The sequence below is a fragment of the Danio rerio genome, chromosome 14 (assembly GCF_049306965.1).
Source record: "Danio rerio strain Tuebingen ecotype United States chromosome 14, GRCz12tu, whole genome shotgun sequence".
Classification (NCBI taxonomy): domain Eukaryota; kingdom Metazoa; phylum Chordata; class Actinopteri; order Cypriniformes; family Danionidae; genus Danio; species Danio rerio.
The window spans coordinates 50670724-50695756 of record NC_133189.1 but is presented as its reverse complement, the minus strand read 5'-3'; the positions used below and the strand labels follow the sequence as shown (position 1 = coordinate 50695756).

Sequence of the window (25033 nt, the reverse complement as noted above, 5' to 3'; positions counted from 1 at the left end):
GCTGTGGTGGCCCCTGATGAATAAAGGGACAAAGCCGAAGGAAAATTAATGAATGAATAATTATTAGAATCTTTTAGCTTAACATATAAATCAAAATTCTTTCTGAAAATAAAAAATAAGAGTGTTTCTTTGAAAAATGTTCATTTAGGGGTGTAAAATTTAGCCAGAAAAGGCAAAAAATGAATAACAAATTTACAATGAGAGGGGTCTAGGTTCAGAGAGTAACCGAGACTTGATGAAATTTCAGAGTACGCGCACCTGGTGTGTGTGACGTCACGTACGGTTACTGCGCAGTTCGTCATTCAGATCCTGCTAACGGGAGGCCCGAAACCAGCAACGCAAAACATCACTTACAACACCAACTCGGACGGCTAAAACTAAAATCTTTTTGCATCCTACATTTGACTAAATAGACGTCTGTCTATCGCCTGCATGCGTGCGCTTTATCAGCGAGCGTTTCTGGCAAGTTGAGCAGCTTTAACGTCAATCTGTCATTAGCATTGTTAGCATGCTAACCTTATGACAGAGTAAACTCGGCTGTTCTGAGCTGCACCAAACGACTGGAAATCAACACAAACGGTATGAAATACAAATTTATCGAGCTATACGTTCCTTAGTGCTTAAAGCTAATTCATTTAGACTAGGTGTGTTTTTGGTTTAGCATGTTTGTTTGTTACAGCAAGCTGTTTACCGATATATAGACATTTTGTTTAAAAGTTATTTATTTATGCTATTGTTTTTCTGTAAACTGATATTACTTGTCATTTGACACAGTAAATGTGAATAAATCAGTTGATAAATATTTATATTATTTGAGGAAAATGAAAGCTCTGTTTGGACGTCAGTAAAGCGCGCTCAGTCTGTCAGTGTGTTATTATCAGTGTATCAGTGTTTACATTTTGTAACGCGTGATTGTAAACTATGATAAGGTTTAATAACCAAGAAGTGCAAGATTAGACATGGACTGAACAGGAGTTTGAAATAAAATGTTTGGTTTTTGATTTATGTATTATTGCCTTTGGACAGTTTTGCTTTATTTATGTGAAGTACACTATGAAGTACAAATACAGGTCGTACTGTGTTGTAGTAGCGTGCTATAAGAAAATAGTTCATAAAAAGAAAACACTTCTTTGTGTTTTTGTATTAATTTTTTTTATTCTTTTACTCAAATCGTGAGTATGGCTGAGCTGAGATCAGTTTTGCCTACAGGATGCAGGCCTCTTCCGTTTTCTTGTTTTGTTTCTGTGTGTGTGTGTGTGTGTGTGTGTGTGTGTGTGTGTGTGTGTGTGTGTGTGTGTGTGAGAGAGATATTTTGCTAGAATGTTAGCTTTCCCTCACCATGCCAGCTGAAAAGGCATCAGATGTTGATTAAGGCAAAGTTGGTTTTACATTCACACATTCAGACTTTCTCCTTAATACTACAATTTCATAAAAGTATTCTTTGCAAATTCTTAATAGTGAAATCATATTAGCAGTACACTAAAATAATCCTCCTGATTGTCTAAAAATTTTAAGCTGAATAAAATTAACCTTATGAGTCCATTGAACTTATATCATGTTAAACTAACTTAAAACAGCTTGTGTAACTTATAAAGTTAAGTTAAAAATTATTAACATAGTTTAGTAAGTTACAAAGACTTAAAAACATGATGTTAGGTAAAACTGATCAAATATTTTTTTACAGTGTAGAGATGCTCCCATCAAGATTTTTGCAGTCGATACCGAGAACAGATTCCTTTTCATGTTGATCGGCCGATACTGAGTACCGATGCTTCAAGTTTTATATAACTTTGTCATTGCATAAAGCACATTTTCCTTTAAAGTATGAGGTGTCGTCGTCTTAAGAGAATAAATTAAGGATGTTGCATACAAGGGTTGGGCCGATAGATGATGCCATCGCCAATGGCCAATAGACAACACGATGCTGAGCCAGCATCGCCGATCATCTGCTACGCCCCCATCGCAAACCAGCTCGTGAAAAATACACACTCAGGCCCCGTTTACACTAATACGTCTTAGTATTAAAATGCCATTTAAAAACGAAAATGGTCCATATCCACACTGTCTTACCTAGCATTTCTGAACAGCCCTCCGTCCGCTAAAAACGGAAATCACGTGACCACACACACAGACACAGCCACATGAGATCGGTTTGCGTTTCGCAAATCTGTTTTTCCAACAAACATTAGTAAACTGGGTCGCAAACTTGTACGCTTGCAACAACAACTCTAGAGCTGTAGTAAGAGACCTAGTTCCTGGCTGTGTTCTATTCCCAGTTACTCCCCCTATGCCCTATTCATTTAGAATGTTCTAACATTTAAATTTGGATTTATAATAAAAAAGCATTAAAGTCATCACTCTAAGGTCTAATTTGCTTTCCAAGTATTTTTACAGTTCAGTTTTAGTGATCTTCATGTTTACAATTGCGCTCTCTTCACAGTGCACTTTGAAAACATTGATGTCATTTTAAACACAACCGTGGCTCATGATGAAAGCTATAGGTGAACTTAATATGTAAAAGTGGGATTTATGTTACGTCTTCAAAGCTTGCGAAAACAAAAAAACATAGCATACATTAATGCTTATAATTTATAGTGGGTTAATTATTAAGTATCTGTACTGTATATGATGTGGGACTGTAGGTTAGAACATTTTTGCAGTGGTTTACATGTCAAATTGTAAAAGTAGACTTTTAAAATAGAAAAATAAATTAACAATATCCTACTTAATAATAATAATCATCATCATCATTATTAACAATATTATTAAAGTAGGATTTTTTTTTTCATTTACTAACAAATATTATGTTTAATTTCTTAATAAAAAGCCTCATTATTTATTTATTTGATTCATATATGTTATTTGAATACGTGTTAGCTTTTGTAAGTGATTTTATGTTTTAGAATAGAATATGTAATGTTCTCAGTGATATTTGTAAAGAAAACACAGGCCCTAAATGCACCATTTACATATATTTCAATTAAAATGGAAAACGAGTGCATGTTTTACCAAAACTAATATTGGATTTTTTTTAAATGCGTGTGCGTGTAAAACAATATCATTTGCAAAAAGAAATTATGGGGTTCTTCTTTAAAGAAGTTGGTTTTCCACCCTGTTAAGAGCATCATTATGGGCATTTTACATTATAACTAACGTGGTTCAAACGATGGATGTGCGACAGAGAAACTGCAGGTTTTGGGAATAATTCATCACTACTTCTTTCTTTTCCCAAATGATGTATCGTACTATGACAGCCACTAGTTATGTCGTTCTTTGGGATATAAAGTTAGAATAGTACTGATCAATTTGGGAAATATGATTATCGGTTGATACCGATCTCTGGTCGTTTGATCAGAGCAACTCTTATTAGCAGCTAATGATTATTAAAGTACAACATTGTTCACAGTTGATTAAATAGTGCTAATGTTGTTTAGTAGACATACTTGCATGTGGTTTTTAGACCAAATATTTAAATTGTCATGGTAAACAATATAAGGAGCATGTCACAAGTTATCACTGAACGAATGTGCGAATATAAAACCAACTTTAATCAGATGATGCCCAATCCCTCTTGGCCCAATATCCAAAGTACTTGCATGCTTGTGCAAATTCCTTGCACACACCGATTTTAAAGTGACAAGGATAACAACAGATTTACAGTGATTTAGTTGAACAGTATTTTGGGGGATATTGTTGTAAGTAACAAAGAGAAGCACATTGTGTTGCGTAATGTACTTACTAACAGCTATTTTGTGTTTTCAGACTGACGTCACTGTAGGTCATCAGCAGGGGCGCAGGGCACAAGAGAGGGTCTCACACAGAGGAATGAGTCATGACCTCTGTGGTGATCGTAGATGGTGGAGGGAATATATTGGAGTATGTCACCGCAGATGAAGAAGCACAGCAGGTAAAGTCCACACTTATATGCACATTTGTATAATAAAGGGTGTCTGCGGGGTCTTAAATTTCAAGATTTAATTTTAGGCCTTAGAAAGTCTTAAATTCACAGAAAGAATGTCTTCTAAGTTTTAAATCATTTTAAATTGGTCTTCATGTTACTATGTCCATGTAAATTGATTTATATTTACAGTAGTTTATTATATTTTTTAAAGCTTGTAATTAAAAAAAAGAAAATCTGTGTTGATTTTTTTTATGTATACAAGTAGGGTTTGCTTGTTTTCACACAATGTGGCTTAAGCTGCTTCTAAGAACACTTCGGTACGGTTACAGTTGTTTCTCCTCTGAACCTAGAACGGAGCGGCACGATTACGAACCGTTCTCGGCCCAGAATTCTCGGCACTGTTAGACAACTGTGCTGAACTGTGCCGACAGATTCTGTGTGTTGACGTCGTGGCTCTGTTGCTAAGCTACCACAGCTGGCTCAGCAGAAGCGCACTAGTCATCAGATATCCTCAATAAACTACAGTACATTTAATAAAATAATGATCCAGGTCAAAACGATAAAGTTTGAAAAGGGTTTTAAAACCATAGAGCAGTCTCTGGCAGAGAAGTGAATAACTCATCACATTCTTACGAAGATATTTTATTCATTAAAGTTATTATTTCATTGACTTGAATACAGACCTACTTCGCCTGCCTGAATGTGAGTTTATTGCACGCAGCGCTGTATTTCACAGCACAAAACTCGCTCTGATCCGGGAGAGACATGTCAGCGACTACATGCGCTGCTGCCTTTTTTTCGTGCTGCGCATCGAATAAAGCGAATAAAGTCACGCTTAGCATCGTCGATGTCCAAATTCCACAACAACATCACTATATCCATGGAACACGAACTTGCAGACTCTTTTAACAACGAGAAAATAATTGCACTTTTTAATTCAAAGCCAGGACAGCTTGTTGATTTAATACCGGCGAGACCACCTGAAGGACGGCGTGTTCGTGTTGTAATGTCGGCCGTCCAAAAGACTTTGCTTGAAAGCTTTACGGAGCGGCACTGTAACTGTCCAAGGTACTGTTGTATGATTTATATTATAGCATATGCACTTATAAACAAGTCAAAAGAATGAATGAATTAAATAAATATGGATTCTTAAATGTCAGTATTGCTTTTACTCAAAAAATATCAATACGTTTTGACAAATGTTTTATAAAAATAAAATTAGCAATTTTCATCATTTCAGCTATAGGCAATTATATGATTCAGTTATACATAAGTTATATGACATTTATGAGGCATGTAACATGTTTCTGTGTTTTTGTTTTTTGTTTTCAGTGATCTTTAGTATTGCTACGCAAATATTTTCTAAAACGTCAAGCAATAATTCGCCTACAGCTTGTTAGTTAATTATGAACACAAATAATTATAATAATAAAAATAAAATAATCAAAATAAAAAGATAATAGAGCAGCATTTTGCTAAATATAATAGTGCTTTATATGCTTTAAATCCTGCTACATGTGTTGTTTCATATTCGTATTTTTTTCACTTGCTGCATTCGTTATTTAATGTTTGAATACTAAAACAAATAACAGCCATCACTTAAATGGTTTTATTTTACCATCAAAATGTAGTGTATTTTATATCATTATCAACTTTTGATATAAAAACGCAGTGTAATTTAATTGATTGTTGAAAATGAAATAATTTAAGTGCAGTGTTTTTATTAGTGAAAGTGCCCGCTTACTTTTGACAAGGCCTGTCCAAAATGATATTTCTGCCACTATAATACAAATGCACTATTATTGTTGTCTTATCTTTGTTTATTTTTCTGTTATGTTCATAGATTTTAAATATTATTTATTTTCCCCTCCTATTATTTTTAATCATCACGTTAAATTTTGGTAATTTTCCCTCCAAATAAAATTTAGCCAGAGCTGCGCAACATATAAATAAATAAGGGTGCACATGTAGGCCTACCTATATTTAGCACCCCTATTTGATAGAGCGGCATAACAGTGTTTAGTCACATGGTTGCTTTCGCTTTTACGAACAAAAAAAAAAAACTAGTTTCGGCTCTTATTTAACTTTAATTGAACAAAGGGAACCGTTTACATTGCGTTACCAAGGCAACTACTGATGCGTTTTGTGTAACGTTTTAAAGAGTTTTGTCGCAGCCGACAGTGGAAAATGAAACCATCTCTGTGCTGTCTGGCCCGGTTTGGCATGAAATGGAACAGTTCTGTTTAAAGAACGATTCAGCACGATAGTGGAAAAGCGGCTTTAGAAATACTTTTTGTTTTTGATTGGGCAAGTAACAGACTGTTTCACAAGGAGAATATTAGATTTATTTTTTCTTAATTAGTTTTTTTTTGGAGGTTTCACCTTTTTATTAGAAAGGACAGTAGAGGGAATTGACAGGAAAGGATGGGGAGCAGAGAGAGGGGAAGGATCGGCATTGGATTGTGAGGTGGAATCGAACTCTGGTCACCGTAAACACCGCAATGGATTTGTCTATACACTAACCACTACACAACTGGCGCCGACTTTTTTGTTTTGCATTTAACCCTGTTTAAATTCTAAAATTTTTGTCATAATGGTCCTTAAAAGTCCTAAATTTGACTTGATGAAACCTGCAGAATCCCTGTAATGTTAAAGCTTTTTTTTTCAATCCAAAAATCCAAAAATCTGAGATGGCTAATAAACAAGCTTAGAGTATTAATAAATGCAAGGTATACACTTTTTAAGGGTATACTCACACTAGGCTATCTGAACCGTGTCCAGGCACGTTTGACCCTCATTTTTCTGTTTGTTTGACAAGCGAAAGTGCTCAGAATCTGGCCCGTGTGCAGTTCAGTTGGCCGGCCCTGGCCCGGTTGGAAGAGGTGTGCCAGAGTGAATGGGCTTTGGAGCGGTACACTTGTAGGTTGAGTGCAAAACTGAAGAACCGACGTCACTTAACGGAATATTTCACATGGATTCATTAATCACTCTTACTTGTCAATAAACACGAACTGTCATAAATTAATAAATTCGCAAACCTCTCGTTGCACCTTCAGTAAACCTCCTAATACCTGCAGCACGATGACTTTCATGAACATTTATGAGCGTCAAAAGTGGTGGATCTGTTCAGCAAAATATTTGACTGTTTGTCACTGCATCCCAAACGACTAAAAATAATACAAAACAATATAACTAAAGCAATGTCAACTGTGTTGAGTGAAAGCGCTTCTCTTCTGTTAAACTAAACAGTCGCATCATCAATGACGGAAGCGTGCTCAGGCAAAAGGTAAAATGCAATGTAAGTGCAGGCCGAAGGGAAAAGAGGGGAGGGGGGATAATCGTGCCTGTGAGTACACCCTAAAGAGCCGTTTTCACAAATAGGCATAGTTTTAACCAGGAATGGGCCTTCTCTAAATTAGGTTTAAGCAGCTTTTATCAAAATGACTTTAAAATGCACATGACTGAATCTTTGTTTCACTGCTTTTTTTGTATGTTATGTTTTTGTTCGTCACTGCAAGTGATTTTTAGTTATGACAACACATACATGCAATTTAGTGTAGGACTAGCCATAAACGGGATAATCTATGTGATTTTATAGATTTTTATTTTATTTTTACCAAAATTCTTACTGAAATGTGGGTAAAACTCAATGATATAAAGCTATTTAAATCATATTTTTGAGCTGCACTGTGATGCTTGCATATTTGTTTAAAAAAAAGTAAAGCAAGACAATTGTAATGCACACAAAAAAAAAAAAGTTTACATAAGTAAATATTTATATGGCACTCATTGAAAAACCCTTTAGTGTTAGTGTGGTTATTACAAGACTTTTAAAAACTTTTACAAAAATGATAAATATATGTTGTATATATTTATTTAAACAATATTTAGCCTCTTTGATGTTCATAATCCAAGGAAACTCAAGGTTTTGTGTTTTTTGTTTTTCTGTCAGGAGGTTTGCCCTGATGGGGAGGAGTCTTATGGAGAGAAGGACTGTCCTGCGGTGATAGTGGAGCAGGTGAACAGCGCTGATGTGGAGCAGTGCTATGCTGCTCAGGTGTTGGTCTATGATGACCAGAACACCTACCTGGTCCAGGATGTGGCAGAGGAGCAAGTTGTGGAGACTGAGCTGCAGGAGATGGCAGCAGGTAAGCACAGTGGTCAGAAGACCAAATTTCCATACGAATAAAATGTTGAGTTCTGCATGTGGTTGGAAGAATAATAAGTGGAATCATTCAGTCAGAAGCCCGACGTTGGAGCTTGAGGAGCCAAACCAAACCAGCTACATTTGTAAACCCTTTTTTTGTAGTAAATCAAATTCACATTTCATGTTTAGCAGCAGCAAGCGTGTGAGGTTGTCAATCAGAAACTATGCATATATATTAATTTTTATCAGGGTGCAATTCTTCTGTGTGCTGGAAATGCTTACATTTTAATTTAGTGTTTTAAAGGTTTGAAAAGTGCTTAGATTTTGGAAAAAGTGCTTAAAAATGCAGTTGTGTTGCTTTCATTATAATTTGTTGCTAAAGAGGTAACACTGGATAACTAAAAATTAAATAAACTTTTTTGCCTTTACATAAAAAACTGGAGTATGTGAATATGTCTGGAGCATTTTTTGGCTGTCGTCTTTACATTTAAGATAAATAAGAGTAATTCAATGTTGGGCTTGGGGCAAATGTGCCATCAAAGGTTTCGCTTAGAATATTACACTACTACAGAATACTATAACAAATTTCAACTGATATAACATAGTATAATGTGTGTAAAGTAAAAGTTAATCTGAAAAGCGCTTGAAAATTTGACTGAAAAAATGTGTAAGAACCCTGATTTATGATTTAAACCATTTTAAAATGGTAAACTTGGCATTAAACATGAAATTATAATTACTCTAAAAGCATGTTGTCAACATAATCTCAGTGTAGGCTTATATTAAGTGAACCAAATGCTAAAGAGTTCATCTACTGCTTTAATAAGAATATCTAGAGGGCATGCTAGAACTAAGGTAAATGGTAAAATAGACTATAGTGTGTTTATATTATGTAATCTTCATTTATTGATTTGATTTGTTACATTATATGCATATTTATGGTTAAGTGAATTCTTTGAGTCTTATAGTTGCCCCTTGATTCTTATAAAAACATTGTTGTGTGGATTTGCCAAGGGCGTAGAATTGGCATGGACGGTGGGAACCAGATACTGAAATGTCCCCACCAATAATTTAATCGACTTCAAAGTAAAGTAATGCACCGTCAACTCTTAACCTACACATGCACTGTAGTACTATTAACAAAGGCTGTGCAATTAATTAAATTCAGTTTTGATTTTGGCCTCCATAATTAAGAAAAACAGTAATCGTGATAAATCAGTTAAATTTCGTCACACACCTCAAAATATTTCTACATTCATACCTCCTCAAAGCCCGACTGCAGTAAAATCGTGTAAATTGACTTTTGCAGCATGGGATGGGATTGTTGTTTGTATTATTAAATGTTTATTTTATATTATTAAGTACTTTTATTTGTGTGTTTTTTAAAGCGCAGAACTGAATTTGTGCTGTTCAATGCATGCACTCTAGGGATGTGTGTACCCACCAATGTCAAGAGTGAATTTAAGCCCTTGGGATTTGCATTTTCATTTACTACAAAACATGAAGGTGGTTATTAGCTTTTTTTCAGATTTCTTTAAAGCTGAGAACAGCTAAAGAGAGACATCTTGTGGTGCTTTCAGGAAGTTATTCAATATGGAAACTACTAAAAACAAAAACAAAGCTTCAGTGTTGAGTTTGTGTAGGAATATCTGAGGAAGATTTAGATAATATCAGATCTTCTGTCACAAGACACGAGAGTTACGCTGTGCAGAGATTATTGCTCATTTTAAAAATTAATAAGTCTCCAGCTGCTGTTTTATAATGCGTCTGCTGGCAGTGGTGGAAGGTAATAAATTACAAATACTCAAACTACTGGCAAACCGTTTAGTAGCACTAAAAGTGTCCAAGAAGATGGCCAAAATCTTTACATTCAATAATCGAGAGACTGTGTGGATGCATGACACTGATGAGATGATGATGGATGTTTATTGTTTACATTATGATGATGACCAAATGGCCTTAAGCAATAACTAAGTGCTATACAGAAAGTTACATTTACACACATTCACAAAGTACATGTAAATGCATCTCACTTTTTTTTTTTTGTCATTATTTACTTATTGCAGAACAAAGCCAGCATACATAGCTAGCAACAACTATACAAGCCAGGATTTGCATTAAATGAAAATACATAATAATAATATTAATAATAAAAGAAAAACTCTGGGGTGAGCAGTGACCTTTATACACCGTTAATCTAATATTATTTATCTTTCCGTATGCTTTAGTTTATCTAGTTATTAAATAAGACATTTTCTCAGTAAAATCAGACCATGCTTTGATTGTTTGGGGTTTAGCTTTGTTAATTCTTGCTGTTAATTCTATCCCAAAATGTGCTGATAATTGGACATTCAAATGTCTAAGTTGATGTGCTACTCACTACCCTTTGAATACTTTTAAGAGGTCTACTTTTTACTCATACTTTGAGTAATATTCACAACAGGTACTTTTACTCACACTACATTTTGGCCAAGTAATGGTACTTTTACTTGAGTATGATTTTTCAGTACTGTTTCCAACACTTTTTGCTGGTCCCCACTAGTCTTCTTACGCATTAAAGCTAGCTAAAAAAAGAAAGAAAACAATTGCATCACGTGATTTTAGGTTATGAGCTCTAGGCTCTGTGAAGGATGCAAGTGCCAAAAAAGCTTGACAACCAGGAAGTGAAGAGCTCTCCGTGCGCCTAGTTTAAGTATAAAAATAATATTTCTTTCTCTTTTGTTTTAGAGACATCTTTATTAATTGTTTGTAGAGTAATGTGTGTATTCACTGTTGTGTGTGCATTTAATAATGCTCGTTTAAAAGCTTTTTGGAGTTATGATTTGTTCTAGCGGATTGATGCTGGTTGTCAGAAACCAGGAAGTGTATTTGTTTTGCTTTTGCGTATTAGCCACGTTGTCTGATATATTGTTTATCGCTTGATTTATTGGTCGATAGAGTTTTGTGAGAAAGCATTAGGCTTAAAGGTTGTATTGAATCAGTAATATGTGCGCGATCTGATTATCTCTTCAAATCAGCTAACGGTTTTGTTCTTTGGCTCCTTCATTTGATCATTGCAGACGAAAGTTATCAAATTAATGTTAATAACTGAGGACATAAAGGGTGCTGATTTGCTATTTGTACACAAAAAGCGATGTAAAATAAATCTGATTGACAGCTTTCAGTTTTATGAGACTTCCTCGAGGCTGTGTAGGACGCAAATCAAACGCGCTTTTATAAACGTATAATTTCGATTTGTTTTCTGTGAAGTAACTGAGGGAGTGTTTACATATTTTCGCAGTCTGTAAATATTTCAATCATGAATACAAATACGCTTTTTGTTGTCGAAGTTAAGGGCGGAAGTGTATTCATAGGAGTTATCAATGGTTGAGTGACAGGACTCACGGCCAATCAGCGCTTAGCACTGGTTCGTAGGCTGCGGTCTAGCCAATTAACACGTCGAAATGCAAATATTATTTTCCACCAATTTCAGGCACAGGATGAAATATTTATGAGCTGAGGATGCATCAAAAAGAGCATGCTGTTTGCATTATTACATTTTCCTCATTACAACATCAATGAACACAGTGGATAAATTGATATTTATTTTTGTAACACTAAATTGGGACATTGTTTGGGTCAAAAGTATTGCGTTATCTTGTATGTATAATCATTTCTGCGCAGAATATTGTGATAAATCTGTATAACTATGCAGAATGATTTTAGGAATATCATAACAAATGTTAAATAAAAAGTAATACATGTTAACTTAATTTTTAACTTTAATCTTAACAGTGCAAATCTTATTAGATTAATTTATTTGGTTAACAAAGCAAGTCTCTCATGTAATAGATTTACCATACATCTACAAAAAAAATCATTCATTCATCTTTTCATAAATTTTTGTCCACTTATCCGGGGCCTAGTCGCGGGGGCAGCAGTCTTAGAAGAGAACCCTAGCCTTCCCTCTCCCCAAACACTTCCTTCAGCTCCTCCGGGGGGATCTCAAGGCATTCTCAGGCCACCCGAGAGACATAGTCCCTCCAGCATGTCCTGGGTCTTCCCTGAGGCCTTCTCCCGGTGGGACATGCCTGGAACACCTCCCTAGGTAGGCGTCCAGGAGGCATCCGAAACAGATGCCTGAGCCACCTCAGCTGACATCTCTCGATGTGGAGGAGCAGCGGCTCTACTCTGAGTTCCTCTTGGGTGACAGAGCTCCTCACCCTATCCATAAGGGTGCATCCTGTGAAAGAAACTCATTTCGGCTGCTTGTATCCGAGATCTTATCCTTTCTGTCATCATCCAAAGTCTATGACCATAAGTGAGAGTAGGACCGTAGATTGACCAGTAAATCGAGAGCTTTGCCTTTCGGCTCAGCACCTTCTTTACCACAACAGACCGGTACATCGACTGCATTACTGCTGCCGCTGCATCAATCCGCCTGTCAATCTCACGCTCCATCCTTTCCTCACTCATGACCTATACCCCAAGATACTCAAACTCCTACACCTGGGGTAAGGAATTTCCTCCAACCTGGAGATGGCAAACCACCTTTTTCCAGTGGAGCACCATGGATTTTCACACTGTCACACTCGGCAGCAAACAGCCCCAGTGCATGCTGAAGGTCCATGTCAGATGAAACCAATAGAACAACATTGTCTGCGAATATGATGCGCTCACTGAACATCTGCACGTGCAGATTCCGTGTGGGCCTACTTGTATGACAAAAATCATGACAATATTTATATACCTTAAAGATATTTTGTAAATTTCCTACTTTAGATGTATCAAAAGTAATTTTTTGGTTAGTAATTGTTAAGCACTTAATATAGATCAGGGGTCACCAACCTTTTGGAAACTGAGAGCTACTTCTTGGGTACCGATTTGTATGAAGGGCTACCAGTTATTAAATAACACATTTTTCTTAATTTACTTTTAATTATATGTTGTTATTATTAATAATTAATAATATTCATCTTTGTGAAGACATTGATCATGTTAATGATTTCTCACAGTAGTTGTCAACAATGATTTAACAAGGTAGATACATATCAATATGCAACACTTCATTTGTCTGAAATTGTTTTTAAAGTTTTTTTAAATATATAACTTATAGTCATTTTCAAATTTACACCAATGCAAGTGTGATTAAAAAAAGAATACCCATAAAAATATATTAGATGCAGCTTACTCATATGTGGTGCTATGGTGAGCTATTTTCTAGAACAGGGGTTCCTAAACTTTTCAGGCCGCGACCCCAAAAATAATCATATCAGTGGCTCACGACCCCCATTTTTCAAGGTGGTTGTACTGTAAATATGTAAACGTTGCAGACACAACTATAGGCAAATATAAACATGAGCTTATTGACAACACAAAAATGCAATAGTCTATTAGCCATATAATGTTTTTTAAAGTAATTTATGGATTTAATTACATTTTGCTTTTAAAATTAAAGGCTAATGACTGATTGTTATTTTTATGTTGCTGTTACTTTAATGCAACTATTAACTATATTCTGTCGGTTATGAATAAAATATGGTAATTCTAATAGTTTAATAAAATTTATTTGAGTTTTGGATATCACCAAGCGACCCCTTGTCATTGTCCCGCGAACCCCCAGGGGGTCCCGACCCCCACTTTGAGAACCACTGTTCTAGAACAGGCCTGCGGGCAACTCATGTGAACCTGGCGGGCTACCTGGTGCCCACGGGCATCATGTTGGTGAGCCCTGATATAGATTCTCTCTTTATTTAGAGTTTTTTTTTTAACCCACAGATTACAGATTTTCAAATAGTTGTATTTTTTTCTACAGTGCTCAGCATACACAAGTAGACCCCTCACAAATCTAACTTTTAAATTCATCTCATATTTTAATAGGAACCTATACAATATTATGTTTGTGCATATACATTAGTTAAACGTATATGTTTGGTGACTAAAATATTATTTGAATAAATATATCTGTTTAATAAATCTGTTTTTAGTGCCCCAAAATACACTGCCTATATTCACTGAGAAATGGATAAAGATATTCATTTACAAAATGGGTTGTGCTTAATTATGCTGAGCACTGTATATATTGACCGATTCTAACGATCTTTACATCAGTGGAAAGCTTATTTGTTCACATGATGTATATTTATTATGTATGTCTTTATAACATTTATAAGTCATCATCTCAGTTTAATGTGTAAAATGAAATTAAATATTGACATTTATGAATGGTTTTGTGGTCCAGGGTCACAATTATACTACTATATAGATGATGTAATGAATGACATTTGTTTGTATATACCAGAATCTGATTTTTTTATTGTCAAAACTTGAAACACAAACCTATGTTTTTCCTGTTTCTGTAGTGGAGGTCTCAGTGCATGATAAGACTATTGAAGCAGCTGAAGCTCTGCTCCACATGGATTCACCTGCCAGCTTACAAGGGGACCGCAGTACAGGTGTGTGATTTACTGCTAAATGTTGACTGTTTCCATTGTCCTGCTTGACACATCTATATATCACATTTGTATGAAAAGTAAATGAACAATACATCTTTTACAGAGGAGCTTTTGTCAGAGGTGGAGGTGGAGGTGAGAACTGAGGACATGGGACCAGTTGCTAAGGATATTATTGTCCTGCAGGAAGCAGATTCACTGAAGAAGAAAAAGAGAGGTGAACTACACAATGCTGTAACCCCTAAAGATCTACACGAGTTCAAATCCAATTTTATTTGTCACATACGAAGTCATACACGCACAGTATAAGTAGCGAAATGCTTACACAACCACTCGTGACTTTAAAATAATAACAATAATATTAATAACAATAATCTACATTTTGGAGAAATGGAAGTTATGCAATAGAAAATAAAAGCAAATATTCAGGCATTTTTTCATTTTCCTTTGGCATAGTCCCTTATTTATCAGGGGTTGCCACAGCAGAATGAACCACCAACTATTCCAGCATATGTTTTACACAGCGGATACCCTTCTAGCCGCAACCCAGTACTGGGAATCACCCATACACTCTCGCATTCACACACGCACTCGTACACTATGGCCAATATAGGCCCTGTTTACACTAATATGTTTTAGTTTTAAAGCGGCGTTTCAGGATGAAAACAATCTACGTCCACACTGGCCTTTCATCTAGCATTTCTGACTAGCTCTGTCCACACTATACACTAAAAACGCACATCACGAGACCATACACGCACTCTGGCTTGCGCTAAAAGCAGCTTCGGCATATTCTCGCGTCTAAGCTCCAGGTTGTCAGCGGGAGCTTTGAGCACACCTGCCCGGCTGAAAGCAGTTGAACGTCGACCAGTCCATTCCCAATCTGCCGCTAGATCTCATCTCTCTGTAGTTGATAAACACGATGTATAATTCATTTTGTGTAGTAGACCTATATACCATTTTAGTATGGTCATGTCATTGGCCCATGAACATTTCCTGCTTATCAAACTATTTCATGACTGTAACCAGAGGCAATTCAAGCATAACTTGGCGATTAAACAGCTATCATAACATTATTTAGCAATATGCATCTCTTTTTTTGGTTCTCGGATGCTAGAGAAATAAAAAATGTCAAACAGGAAAGGCGTTGGGACTATTGTTAATGTGCGTTCACAACGAAAGTGGTGAGAGCGTCCAAGGTCGCTCTGGTCGCCCTGGCGACAGCGCTGTCTGCCTTCATCTCCAGCGGCGAGAGTGTCAAAATTTGCTACATTAATCTCGTATTTAAAAGAGCCGTTGCCGCAAATCAGTTACATTCCTGCATAAAACATGCTTTCTAGCATGAAAATGTTGCGCACTTCTTAACAAATTCATTTAATAATGGAAGATCAAGTTGCATGTGGTGTGGCTTTGCTCCACTTAATTATCCAATGGGTCCATATGTCTGAAATATCCGGAAGCAGCAATACTGTTTTGTACTGTCGCATGAGATTCCATCTTTTTTTAAGATAAATATATATAACATTAATGCACATCAGTAACTCGCCAGTAACTTATTTAATGTATGTTCCTGTAAGAAAACATTGTAAATAGTTAAAAATCCGCCAACCGCAATAATCAAACCCCTGGGAACAACTGTGGTCGGAACCAAAGTTCACAGGTCTGTGTTCTCTGATCTCCTCTCAAGCGGTGGACTTCTTCATTCTGATTGCTTGCAGCCGAACTTACCCATAGCTCAATACCATAAGGTCGACTTGATTTCAACTCTACTCGATGTCCACACCGGCAAAGACACGGTGGGCTGCTCCTTGCCGCTTATCGCCGCCGGCTCTCATTGAAAAATAATGACTTCCGGCTACTTTGACGCTCTAGCCGCTTTCGATGTGAGTGTACAGTTATTGTTTACATCCCTCAAAATTGTCTATAGCTAACGAGTCTGTATTTTGAAGCCATTCGCATAGTGTATTTTGTAGCTGTATCCTGTATCCTCATTCATTCATTTTCTTGTCGGCTTAGTCCCTTTATTAATCTGGGGTCGCCACAGCGGAATGAACCGCCAACTTATCCAGCATGTTTTTACGCAGCGGATGCCCTTCCAGCCGCAACCCATCTCTGGGAAACATCCACAAACACTCATTCACACACACACACATACACTACGGACAATTTAGCCTACCCAATTCACCTGTACCGCATGTCTTTGGACTGTGGGGGAAACCAGAGCACCCGGAGGAAACCCACGCGAACACATGCAAACTCCTCACAGAAACGCCCACTGAGCCGAGGATCGAACCAGCATCCTTCTTGCTATGAGGCAACAGAACTACCTACTGTGCCACTGCTTCGCGTCCTGTATCCTATAGCTATATAAATGCATGATTCACATCACATTTGAAGTCTTACATAAACCTTTTGTAACACACTTTCAATGTATTTGTTCAATTTATTAATAAAGCTCAATTTATTAAATGAATTTTCTTTGTTAAAAATGGAGTAATTATCTAGATGAGTCATTTGTTTAATGTGGTCCTCCCCAGCAGGACGAAAACCCAGGACTCCACGAAATTGCTGTGATGGTTCTTTAGATTTGGTCTATAAAAGGAAATCTAAAGACAGCAAGGGTGAGCATTTCTCTGCATTTATTTAATTATTTATGCAACATAATATTTTCTTCTGGTGCCACAGATTTTAAATTCAGAATCTTTCAGGCTCGACTACTTACCTGTGGGAGTTCCTGTTGGACCTGCTGCAGGACAAGGAAACGTGTCCAAAGTACATTAAGTGGACTCAGAAGGAGAAAGGCATATTCAAGCTTGTGGACTCTAAAGCAGTGTCTAAATTATGGGGCAGACATAAGAATAAACCTGATATGAACTATGAGACAATGGGGAGAGCACTCAGGTAAGGATATAAATATTGATAAATGTTGTTTTAGATTTAATCAAGGTTAGAGATGTTTAGTTGAACTGTAAGATTTGCATGAAATCCATAAAGTAAAAAAACAAAGACTTTTAAATGCATACAATGGGATTATAAAAACATACCAAAAAATAAAAAGGGTAATACAGGGTCCCTGCGGGGTCTTAAAAAGTGTTAAAGTCTTACATTTAAAAATCGAAATTTATGGCTTTAAAAAGTCTTAAATTTGCTGTTCTAGGTCTTAAATATTTTTGCACAGGTCTTATTTTTGCGATGTCCATGTAACGCTACATCTAATGCTCATTTAAATTCCTTTTGTTGTTGTTGCTAGGTTTTTGGGGTGTTGTAATTCTTTATTTCACTAGTCCAATTGTAATTTGCGGTATTACAAGAACAAAAAGGTCAACTTGCAATAGCCATTCAGCTTTCTGATAATAAACTCCGTTCGCGCGGCGAATGTGACATCATCGCTGTGTTCGCAGACGTTCGCTTTGAGTGCGCGTCACTTTATTTTAGTGATAAAATGGGATTGATAGTGAGATTTAATTGAAGAGTGAATAGTACAGTAGGCTATAATACCTAATCAAGTTTTTACCGATTTTCTATCACAGTTACATTTCTGCTTGCCAGAATGACCAATAATTATTGGCTAGAAATTGCAACTGCTATGGGAAAGGAGGAGTTTTTGTAAAACTTTGGAAAAACCTGAGGGATAAGTTTGTTAAAACAACACAAAAGAGGCCCCCAAAAACATCTTCAATGATAATGATTATTTTTTTATTCGTCTGATTTTACTTTGTTTATTTGGACCGCCCCCTGTCATTTAAAAAAAAATATCTTAATGGTGAACGTGTCAAGTATAAAAGCCGTTTCGTGAGTTGTGCGATGCGATGCCAGGTGAAAGTATAAATCTGCATTAAGATGTTTGTTTTTTCTGTAGTTCAATGGTGCAGTTAATCTGACTTTACTACTGTTCAATTTAAATAACTTTATTTTACCCCTAATTTTGTGCTTTTACATTTTCTCTCGCGTGTTTTTGATATTGCGATATAGGTCTTAAATTTAATACTTAATGGTCTTAAAAAGGTTGTAAAAGGTCTTAAATTTGACATTATGATATCTGCAGAGACCCTGTAATAATAATGTGGCTTGACAAACAAAACAAATCACACGATACATTTTAATTTGAACTCAGAAGAGGAAACGGAAGAAATTTGCTGGAACAAGGACTTCCTAAATGATTTCATAATCGATTTTCCTAAACTGGTTAGATGAACATCTAGAATGTTTTTAATTGATGGTTTGATGCTTTGCTTGTAGGTATTACTACCAGCGGGGCATTTTGTCAAAAGTGGAAGGCCAAAGACTTGTGTACCAGTTTAAGGAGATGCCCAAAGACATTGTTTTCATTGATGACGACAATATGGATGACAGCATTGAAGAGGGAAAGCGAGAAACTCCAGCCGCATCCAACCGCAGCAATCCAAGAGGCAAAGGGTCTCCCTCTAATGCTGTTCCTAAAATTATCAATCTAACCTCAGGACAAGATGCCTTTATGACCGTGCAACAATCGGGAGACAGCATATCAGCAGCCCCTGGGTATGGTATTCAAATGTCTAATTCAGAGTTTTCAGTCCTGGAGACCCTCAGACCTGGAGGGCAAAACATTCAGTATAGATATCCTCATAATAGAGGAAGAATAACAATGATTTGTGGAAATAAACGGCAAGTTTTGACAACTTGTGATCCAGTTACAGCACCTGCCAAAGTATTTCAATCCCTGAAAACAAACTGCAGGACAATCTAAAATACTTAATGTGGAAATAAAAGCTTAATCATAATATTAAAAGTTAAATTTGATGATGCATACTATATAACACCAAGCTTGGAACATGCATAATGTCTTAATGCATTAAACTGTATTAACAGGGCTCGAAATTAACCTTTTTGCTTGGTAGCACCGGTGCTCCTAACTTTAAAAATTTAGGCGCATCAGCCAAAATTTAGTCGCACCCACCAATTATGAGCACCGTTACTACAAGTTTTATACAAACAGATTTATCGTATTTGAAATCAACACTAATGAAACTAACAAGCAAAAAAATAATAATATAAATATGCGTGCGTGAGGAAAATATGTCTCAACGAAATCCCGTGATCACAAGAAAATAGATTTTTATAACATAACTGAGCTGGCCCTGCACGCACTGCTTGAATGAATCTGTTAACGGTATAACGTTAACTGTGCTGTTCTCACAAGTGCTGTCTGATATTGCACTGATGCTTTTGACACATATTGTACCTTATTATATGCATACGTCATGTTAATAGCCATACCGGTCTTTTCATGAGTAAGTTAGCGATATTAATTTACTCAGTGTAAGCCCGTTTGCGATGGTTTACGTGATGTTAAACTGCCCCTTGCACGGCGGACAGCATCTGGCAATTATATGAAGGATTCAACAGAAGCTCTTGTGCTAGATGTGGCAAACAGTTACCTGAAAACTCCATCCCACAGACTTTTTATAGCAGACTTGAAGCCAACAGAAGTCTTCTACTCTTGGAAAAGTGTAGATGGTGGATTAACATTCAGCACATGATCACTAGTAAGATGTGTCATTATTTGTAACTAGATGGTTTCTAAAACTAAATCTGTCCGCGTTATCTTCAATCTCATCTTTAGCGCTTTAGTTTTCCGCGGTAGTAGCTCTCTCTGTCATCCGAAGCCAGAAGGCGCTGACTGAGTGATTGACAGCTGATATTAACCAATCATTCGCGTTCAGTGCTAGAGCAGTGGTCCAATAAGAAGAGCGCGAAGCCGGGGCAAGCATTACGGACTTGGATTTGTTTACTGCAGCAAGATGACATGACAACTGTTTAAAACCATTCCTGAGCGCTGCGTTTCCCGTTCCAAGTGCAAACAAAGAGCTTAGAGATGCATTCTGCGTGAATGTCTCCCGAATCCGCGCATGTGGTGAACATTTTACAGTAAAAACTGGTCGCACACAACAATTTTAAGCACTCGCTGAAATGCTCCCAAAAATATTTTATGGTCGCATAGATAAAATTTCGGGCGCATATGCGACCAAAATGGTCGCAATTTCGAGCCCTGATTAAGGTATTTTATAATGGCTATTATTAAATGTGTATAGTATTTATGTATCTTATTATTATTATTATTATTATGTCCAAATGAGGGCCTAGCATATTCTGGGCAAATCAAATTAATTGAGCTCTTACTAGATATACTAGAAACTTACTGGCAGATGTGTTGAAGCAAGTTGGAGATAAACTCTCCAGGACACCAGCCCTCCAGGACCGAGCTTGGACACCCCTGGCCTTTAAAGCCTGGTTTATACTCGACTCGTATATATCTCACTTGTCTGCTTGAGTGCGCACGGCGAATGTGACGTCATTGCAGAGTTTGCGGATGTTCTCTTTGGGTGCCCGCGACATGATTTCGGCTGGCGGTGCGCAGGTTTTTTTTTTTTTGACACTCGAGCGAAAAGTGCGCGCGGCGCCGCGTTTGATTTGAGTTGAATATGAAACACTCTGAAGAGATATTTTCTGAAACAGTACGACTGTACAGACATCTTTATGATCCGTGATCATAGTTAACCAGATGATCAATAATTATTGGCTAGAAATTGCAACAGCCATGGGAAAGGAGAAAGTTTTTTGTTAAAAGGTTTGGAAAAACCTGAAGGATACGTTTGTCAAAACCAAAAGAGGCCATGGCAAAAGTGGAGACCCAGGAACACAGTTACAGAATATGTTTTTCCCCCATTCATAGGTTTAACACTGATCTATATATTGCCATTTTGAATTTAAAGCAATTTAATTGTTACAAAACTAAAATGAAGTCACTGAATTATTTCTTTGATAACTGGGAAGGAGCATTTAAACCCATCGCTTTTACAATATACTGATGGCCTGTTTCTCTAGGCTTTATTGGTGATAATGGTCAGGAATGTTGGACCATTATTGCCTTTTTAGCATAATATGTGAAAGAAAATAGCCAGGCAGTACTGTGTGAACTAAATCTAAAATAAATCTGTATTTTTTTTTTTTTAGTAAGTGTACTTTTTTTAAATTTTGCTTTTATTTTTGCCATTATAAAATATATTTGTAGAGCAACTCATGTTCTGTAAGCATTCATATTTTAATAAACTTTAAAAGGTAAAACTGTCCGAGATATGAACAAAAGCAAGTGATGCATCAAAGTTTGATTAAAAAAAATTGTATGGTTATAAAAATCCCTTTAAACATTCAAACAATTTACAAAAATAATTAGTTTAAAAGTATTGAATGATATGGCGTAGTTCCGGAAACTTCCCCCTCTTCCGTTTATCCGTCTGATTTTACGGTGGGTTTCTTTTGATCGCCCCGTCGTTTTTAAGAATATCACAACGGCGAAAGCAGCAAGTATAAAAGCCTCGGCCATTTTGTGAGGTGCGCGATGCAGCGCCAGGCAAAAGTAAATCCAGCTTAACATCTGGCTAAGGCACCAACAACTAATCTTTGGACTAATTTGGATATATTTACGATTTTGGGGAACGTTGATTAATGTTCACTCTACCTTATTGTGAAATAAATAAACAAAATTAGCTGAAAAATAGACTAAATTGGCTTTCCTCACAATGTGGTTGTTGTTCGTTTGCAGGACTGTGAGGCTGGCCATGCAGGTTCCTGTCCTCATGACGACACAGGGTCAGAAAATCTCCACAGTGACTATGAACTCTCCCACCGTCCGCTCGCCGATCCTCCCCGCGCCAAACTCCATCAGCGGCGGCAACAGCGCAGGCAAAGTGCTTCTCCAAGCCGTCCCGACGCTAGTGCCTGCTCAAGGACAGAGCGGAGAGAGGATCACCCTACAGCTCATCACCCTTCCCACAATGCCCGGCAAACCCGGCACTCCCATCACCCTGAGCGCCCTCTCGCCCCTCACCGTGCCTACCAGCAACACCCAAGTCCTGAAGCTCGCCATCCCGTCTAGCATCATCACCACTCCGGCCTCCACGGCTCCAGTAACAGTGGTGTCCTCGCAGCCGGCAGTGACCGTAGTGCCCAGCGTGCAGCCAGCCATGTCTCTACATGACGTGACTATCATTAAAGTCGAACCTCCGGAGGTTTCCGTGGATCAGGAGAAAACACAGACGAACACCACACAGAGCTGAACGAACTGCACGCATCACTTGATGTAACAGAGCGTCTGTTTCTGATGTGAAACCAGCACTACAGCTCAAGCGCTTGTTCACGCACAACACTATAACCACCGCGTGTAGCCTGGATTAGACTTCTTTTTTTATTTCTTTTCTTTTATTTTATAATCTGGTTAATTTGCGCTTCGTTATTGCCGACCATCTGCGCTGTGATGCTGAAGGAATGAACTTCATTTGGTGCTAAAGACTGAAAGAGTGGCACGGGTGAAGAGAACAGCCGTGATGTGTTTCGGGAGCGTAAACGAATCTGTGCATAGACATACCTTTATGCGGTAGTTTATGATCAATACAACAAGCAGCCTTAGGTCAGCTTTTTCTTCCCAAGTCATTACTGAAAGTAAATGATTGCTCTTTTTGATTGTGTAAATAGTCATTTCTTTGCTTTTGATATTTTATACCTGGAAGTTTTGTTTTTTTACAGTTGAAAGGAAACTGTTTTCTGAAGGACGTTAAATCTGTTTTGTTTTGTCATTTCAGACCTTTTAAAATAATTTGCGTTGTGCATTTATCACTGTATGCGTTTTCTGTATCGTGCATCCACTGCTTTGTATTTTGCAGATCATTTTTTGTTTTTTCATGTGTACAAAAAAAGGGAAAGAATGTCTGATTACAGTATATTGAATATTCAATATATGAAGCATATATTTTGTTGTATTCTTACCCTAAAAAAATGTATCCAAGTAGATTTAAATATAGAGAATTATGCAAACAAGTAGTTCCGATGGGATTTGTCTTTCATTCGGTCTTGTGCAAATAGTGCTTATTCGTCAAACAAAAAATATATAGTCCGAATTTTTAGCCCCCCTGTTTATATTTCCCCCAATTTCTGTTTAATGGAGAGATTTTGTTTAACACATTTCTAAACATAATAGTTTTAATAACTCATCTCTAATAACTGATTTATTTTATCTTTGTCATGATGACAGTAAATAATATTAGACTAGATATTTTTCAAGACACTTCTATACAGCTTAAAGTGACATTTAAAGGCTTAACTAGGTTAATTGGGGTAACTAGGCAGGTTGTGGTAATTAGGCAAGTTATTGTATAACGATGGTTTGTTCTGTAGACTATCGGAAAAAAAGTAGCTTAAAGGGGCTAATACATTTGTCCTTAAAATGGTTTTTAAAAAATTAAGAACTGCTTTTATTGTAGCCGAAATAAAACAAACAAGACTTTCTCCAGAAGAAAAAATATTATCAGACATGCTGTGAACATTTCCTTGCTCGGTTAAACTAATTTGGGAAATATTTTAAAAAGAAAAAGAAATTCAAAGGGGGGCTAATAATTATAACTTCACCTGTAGACCATTTCAATGTGGTCATGTTATTGGCCCATGAACATTTCCTGCTTGTTATCAGACTATTTCATCACTCAAACAAGAAGAAATTCAATCGTAATTTAATGTTAAAACAGCTCTCATAACATTATCAATATGTGGCTCTTTTTGGATTCTCAGAAATAGAACAATGTAAAACAGGAAATATGTTGGGACTCTTTAGTCTGTTAGATGTTTTTTTTTGTATTTTAGTCTCTAGTGTAGGATTACTGGATAACTTTGAACAAAGCCTTGCTTTGTGTTTCTTCTAATTGGCTCTGAGGGATGCAGATCAGAATAGGATAAGTCTGAAGGATGAAGATAATTCAAGGGAAGGTATCATGAATGTGTTCAAGAAAGATTTTTAATGTAGTAACATTCATTTTCATTTTGGCTTAGTCCCTTTATTAATCTGGGGTCGCCAGAGTGGAATGAACCGCCAACTTATCCAGCATATGTTTTACACAGCGGATGTCCTTCTAGCTCCAACCCAGTACTGGGAAACATCCATATACACTTATTCACACACACTATGGACGATTTAGTTTATTCAATTCACCTATAGTGCATGTATTTGGACTCTGGGGGAAACCAGAGCAACTGGAGGAAACCCACACGTACACAGGGAGAACATGCAAACTCCACACAGAAATGCCTATTGGCCCAACCAGGACTCGAACCAGCAACTTTCTTGCTGTGAGGCGAAAGCACTACCCACTGTGCCAACACACTGCCCAGTATTCATTAATTCATTTTCTCTTGGCCTAAGTCCCTTTATTAATCAGGGGTCGCCACAGCGGAATGAACTGCCAACTTATCCAACATATGTTTTATGCAGCTGGTGCCCTTAAAGCAGTCCCCGCACTGGGAAACACCCATTCACTACGAACAATTTAACTTACCCAATTCACTTATGCATGGCTTTGGATCCACAGCATCTGGGGAAAACATGCAAACTCCACACAGAAATGCCAACTAACCCAGCAGAGGCTCGAACCAGCGACCTTGCTGTGAGGCGACAGCCCTACCCAATATGTAGTAACATTTTAATATTAAAGTTTTTATTCACTTCAGTTGTTCAATCAGAATTAAAAA

General features: G+C 37.0%; 1 protein-coding gene across 4 annotated transcripts; it reads left to right on the top strand.

Moving 5' to 3' along the window:
* The first annotated feature begins 290 nt into the window (after positions 1–290).
* On the top strand, positions 291–23333 carry elf2a (E74-like factor 2a (ets domain transcription factor)). Of its 4 annotated transcripts, none has more exons than XM_005169610.5 (9): positions 291–579; positions 3763–3907; positions 7854–8049; positions 14390–14482; positions 14586–14696; positions 17020–17100; positions 17188–17380; positions 18719–18997; positions 22062–23333. In XM_005169610.5, the coding sequence occupies exons 2-9, from the start codon at positions 3833–3835 to the stop codon at positions 22573–22575; spliced, it is 1542 nt and encodes a 513-aa protein (XP_005169667.1). In that variant the 5' UTR covers positions 291–579; positions 3763–3832; the 3' UTR covers positions 22576–23333.
* The last annotated feature ends 1700 nt before the right edge of the window (positions 23334–25033 follow it).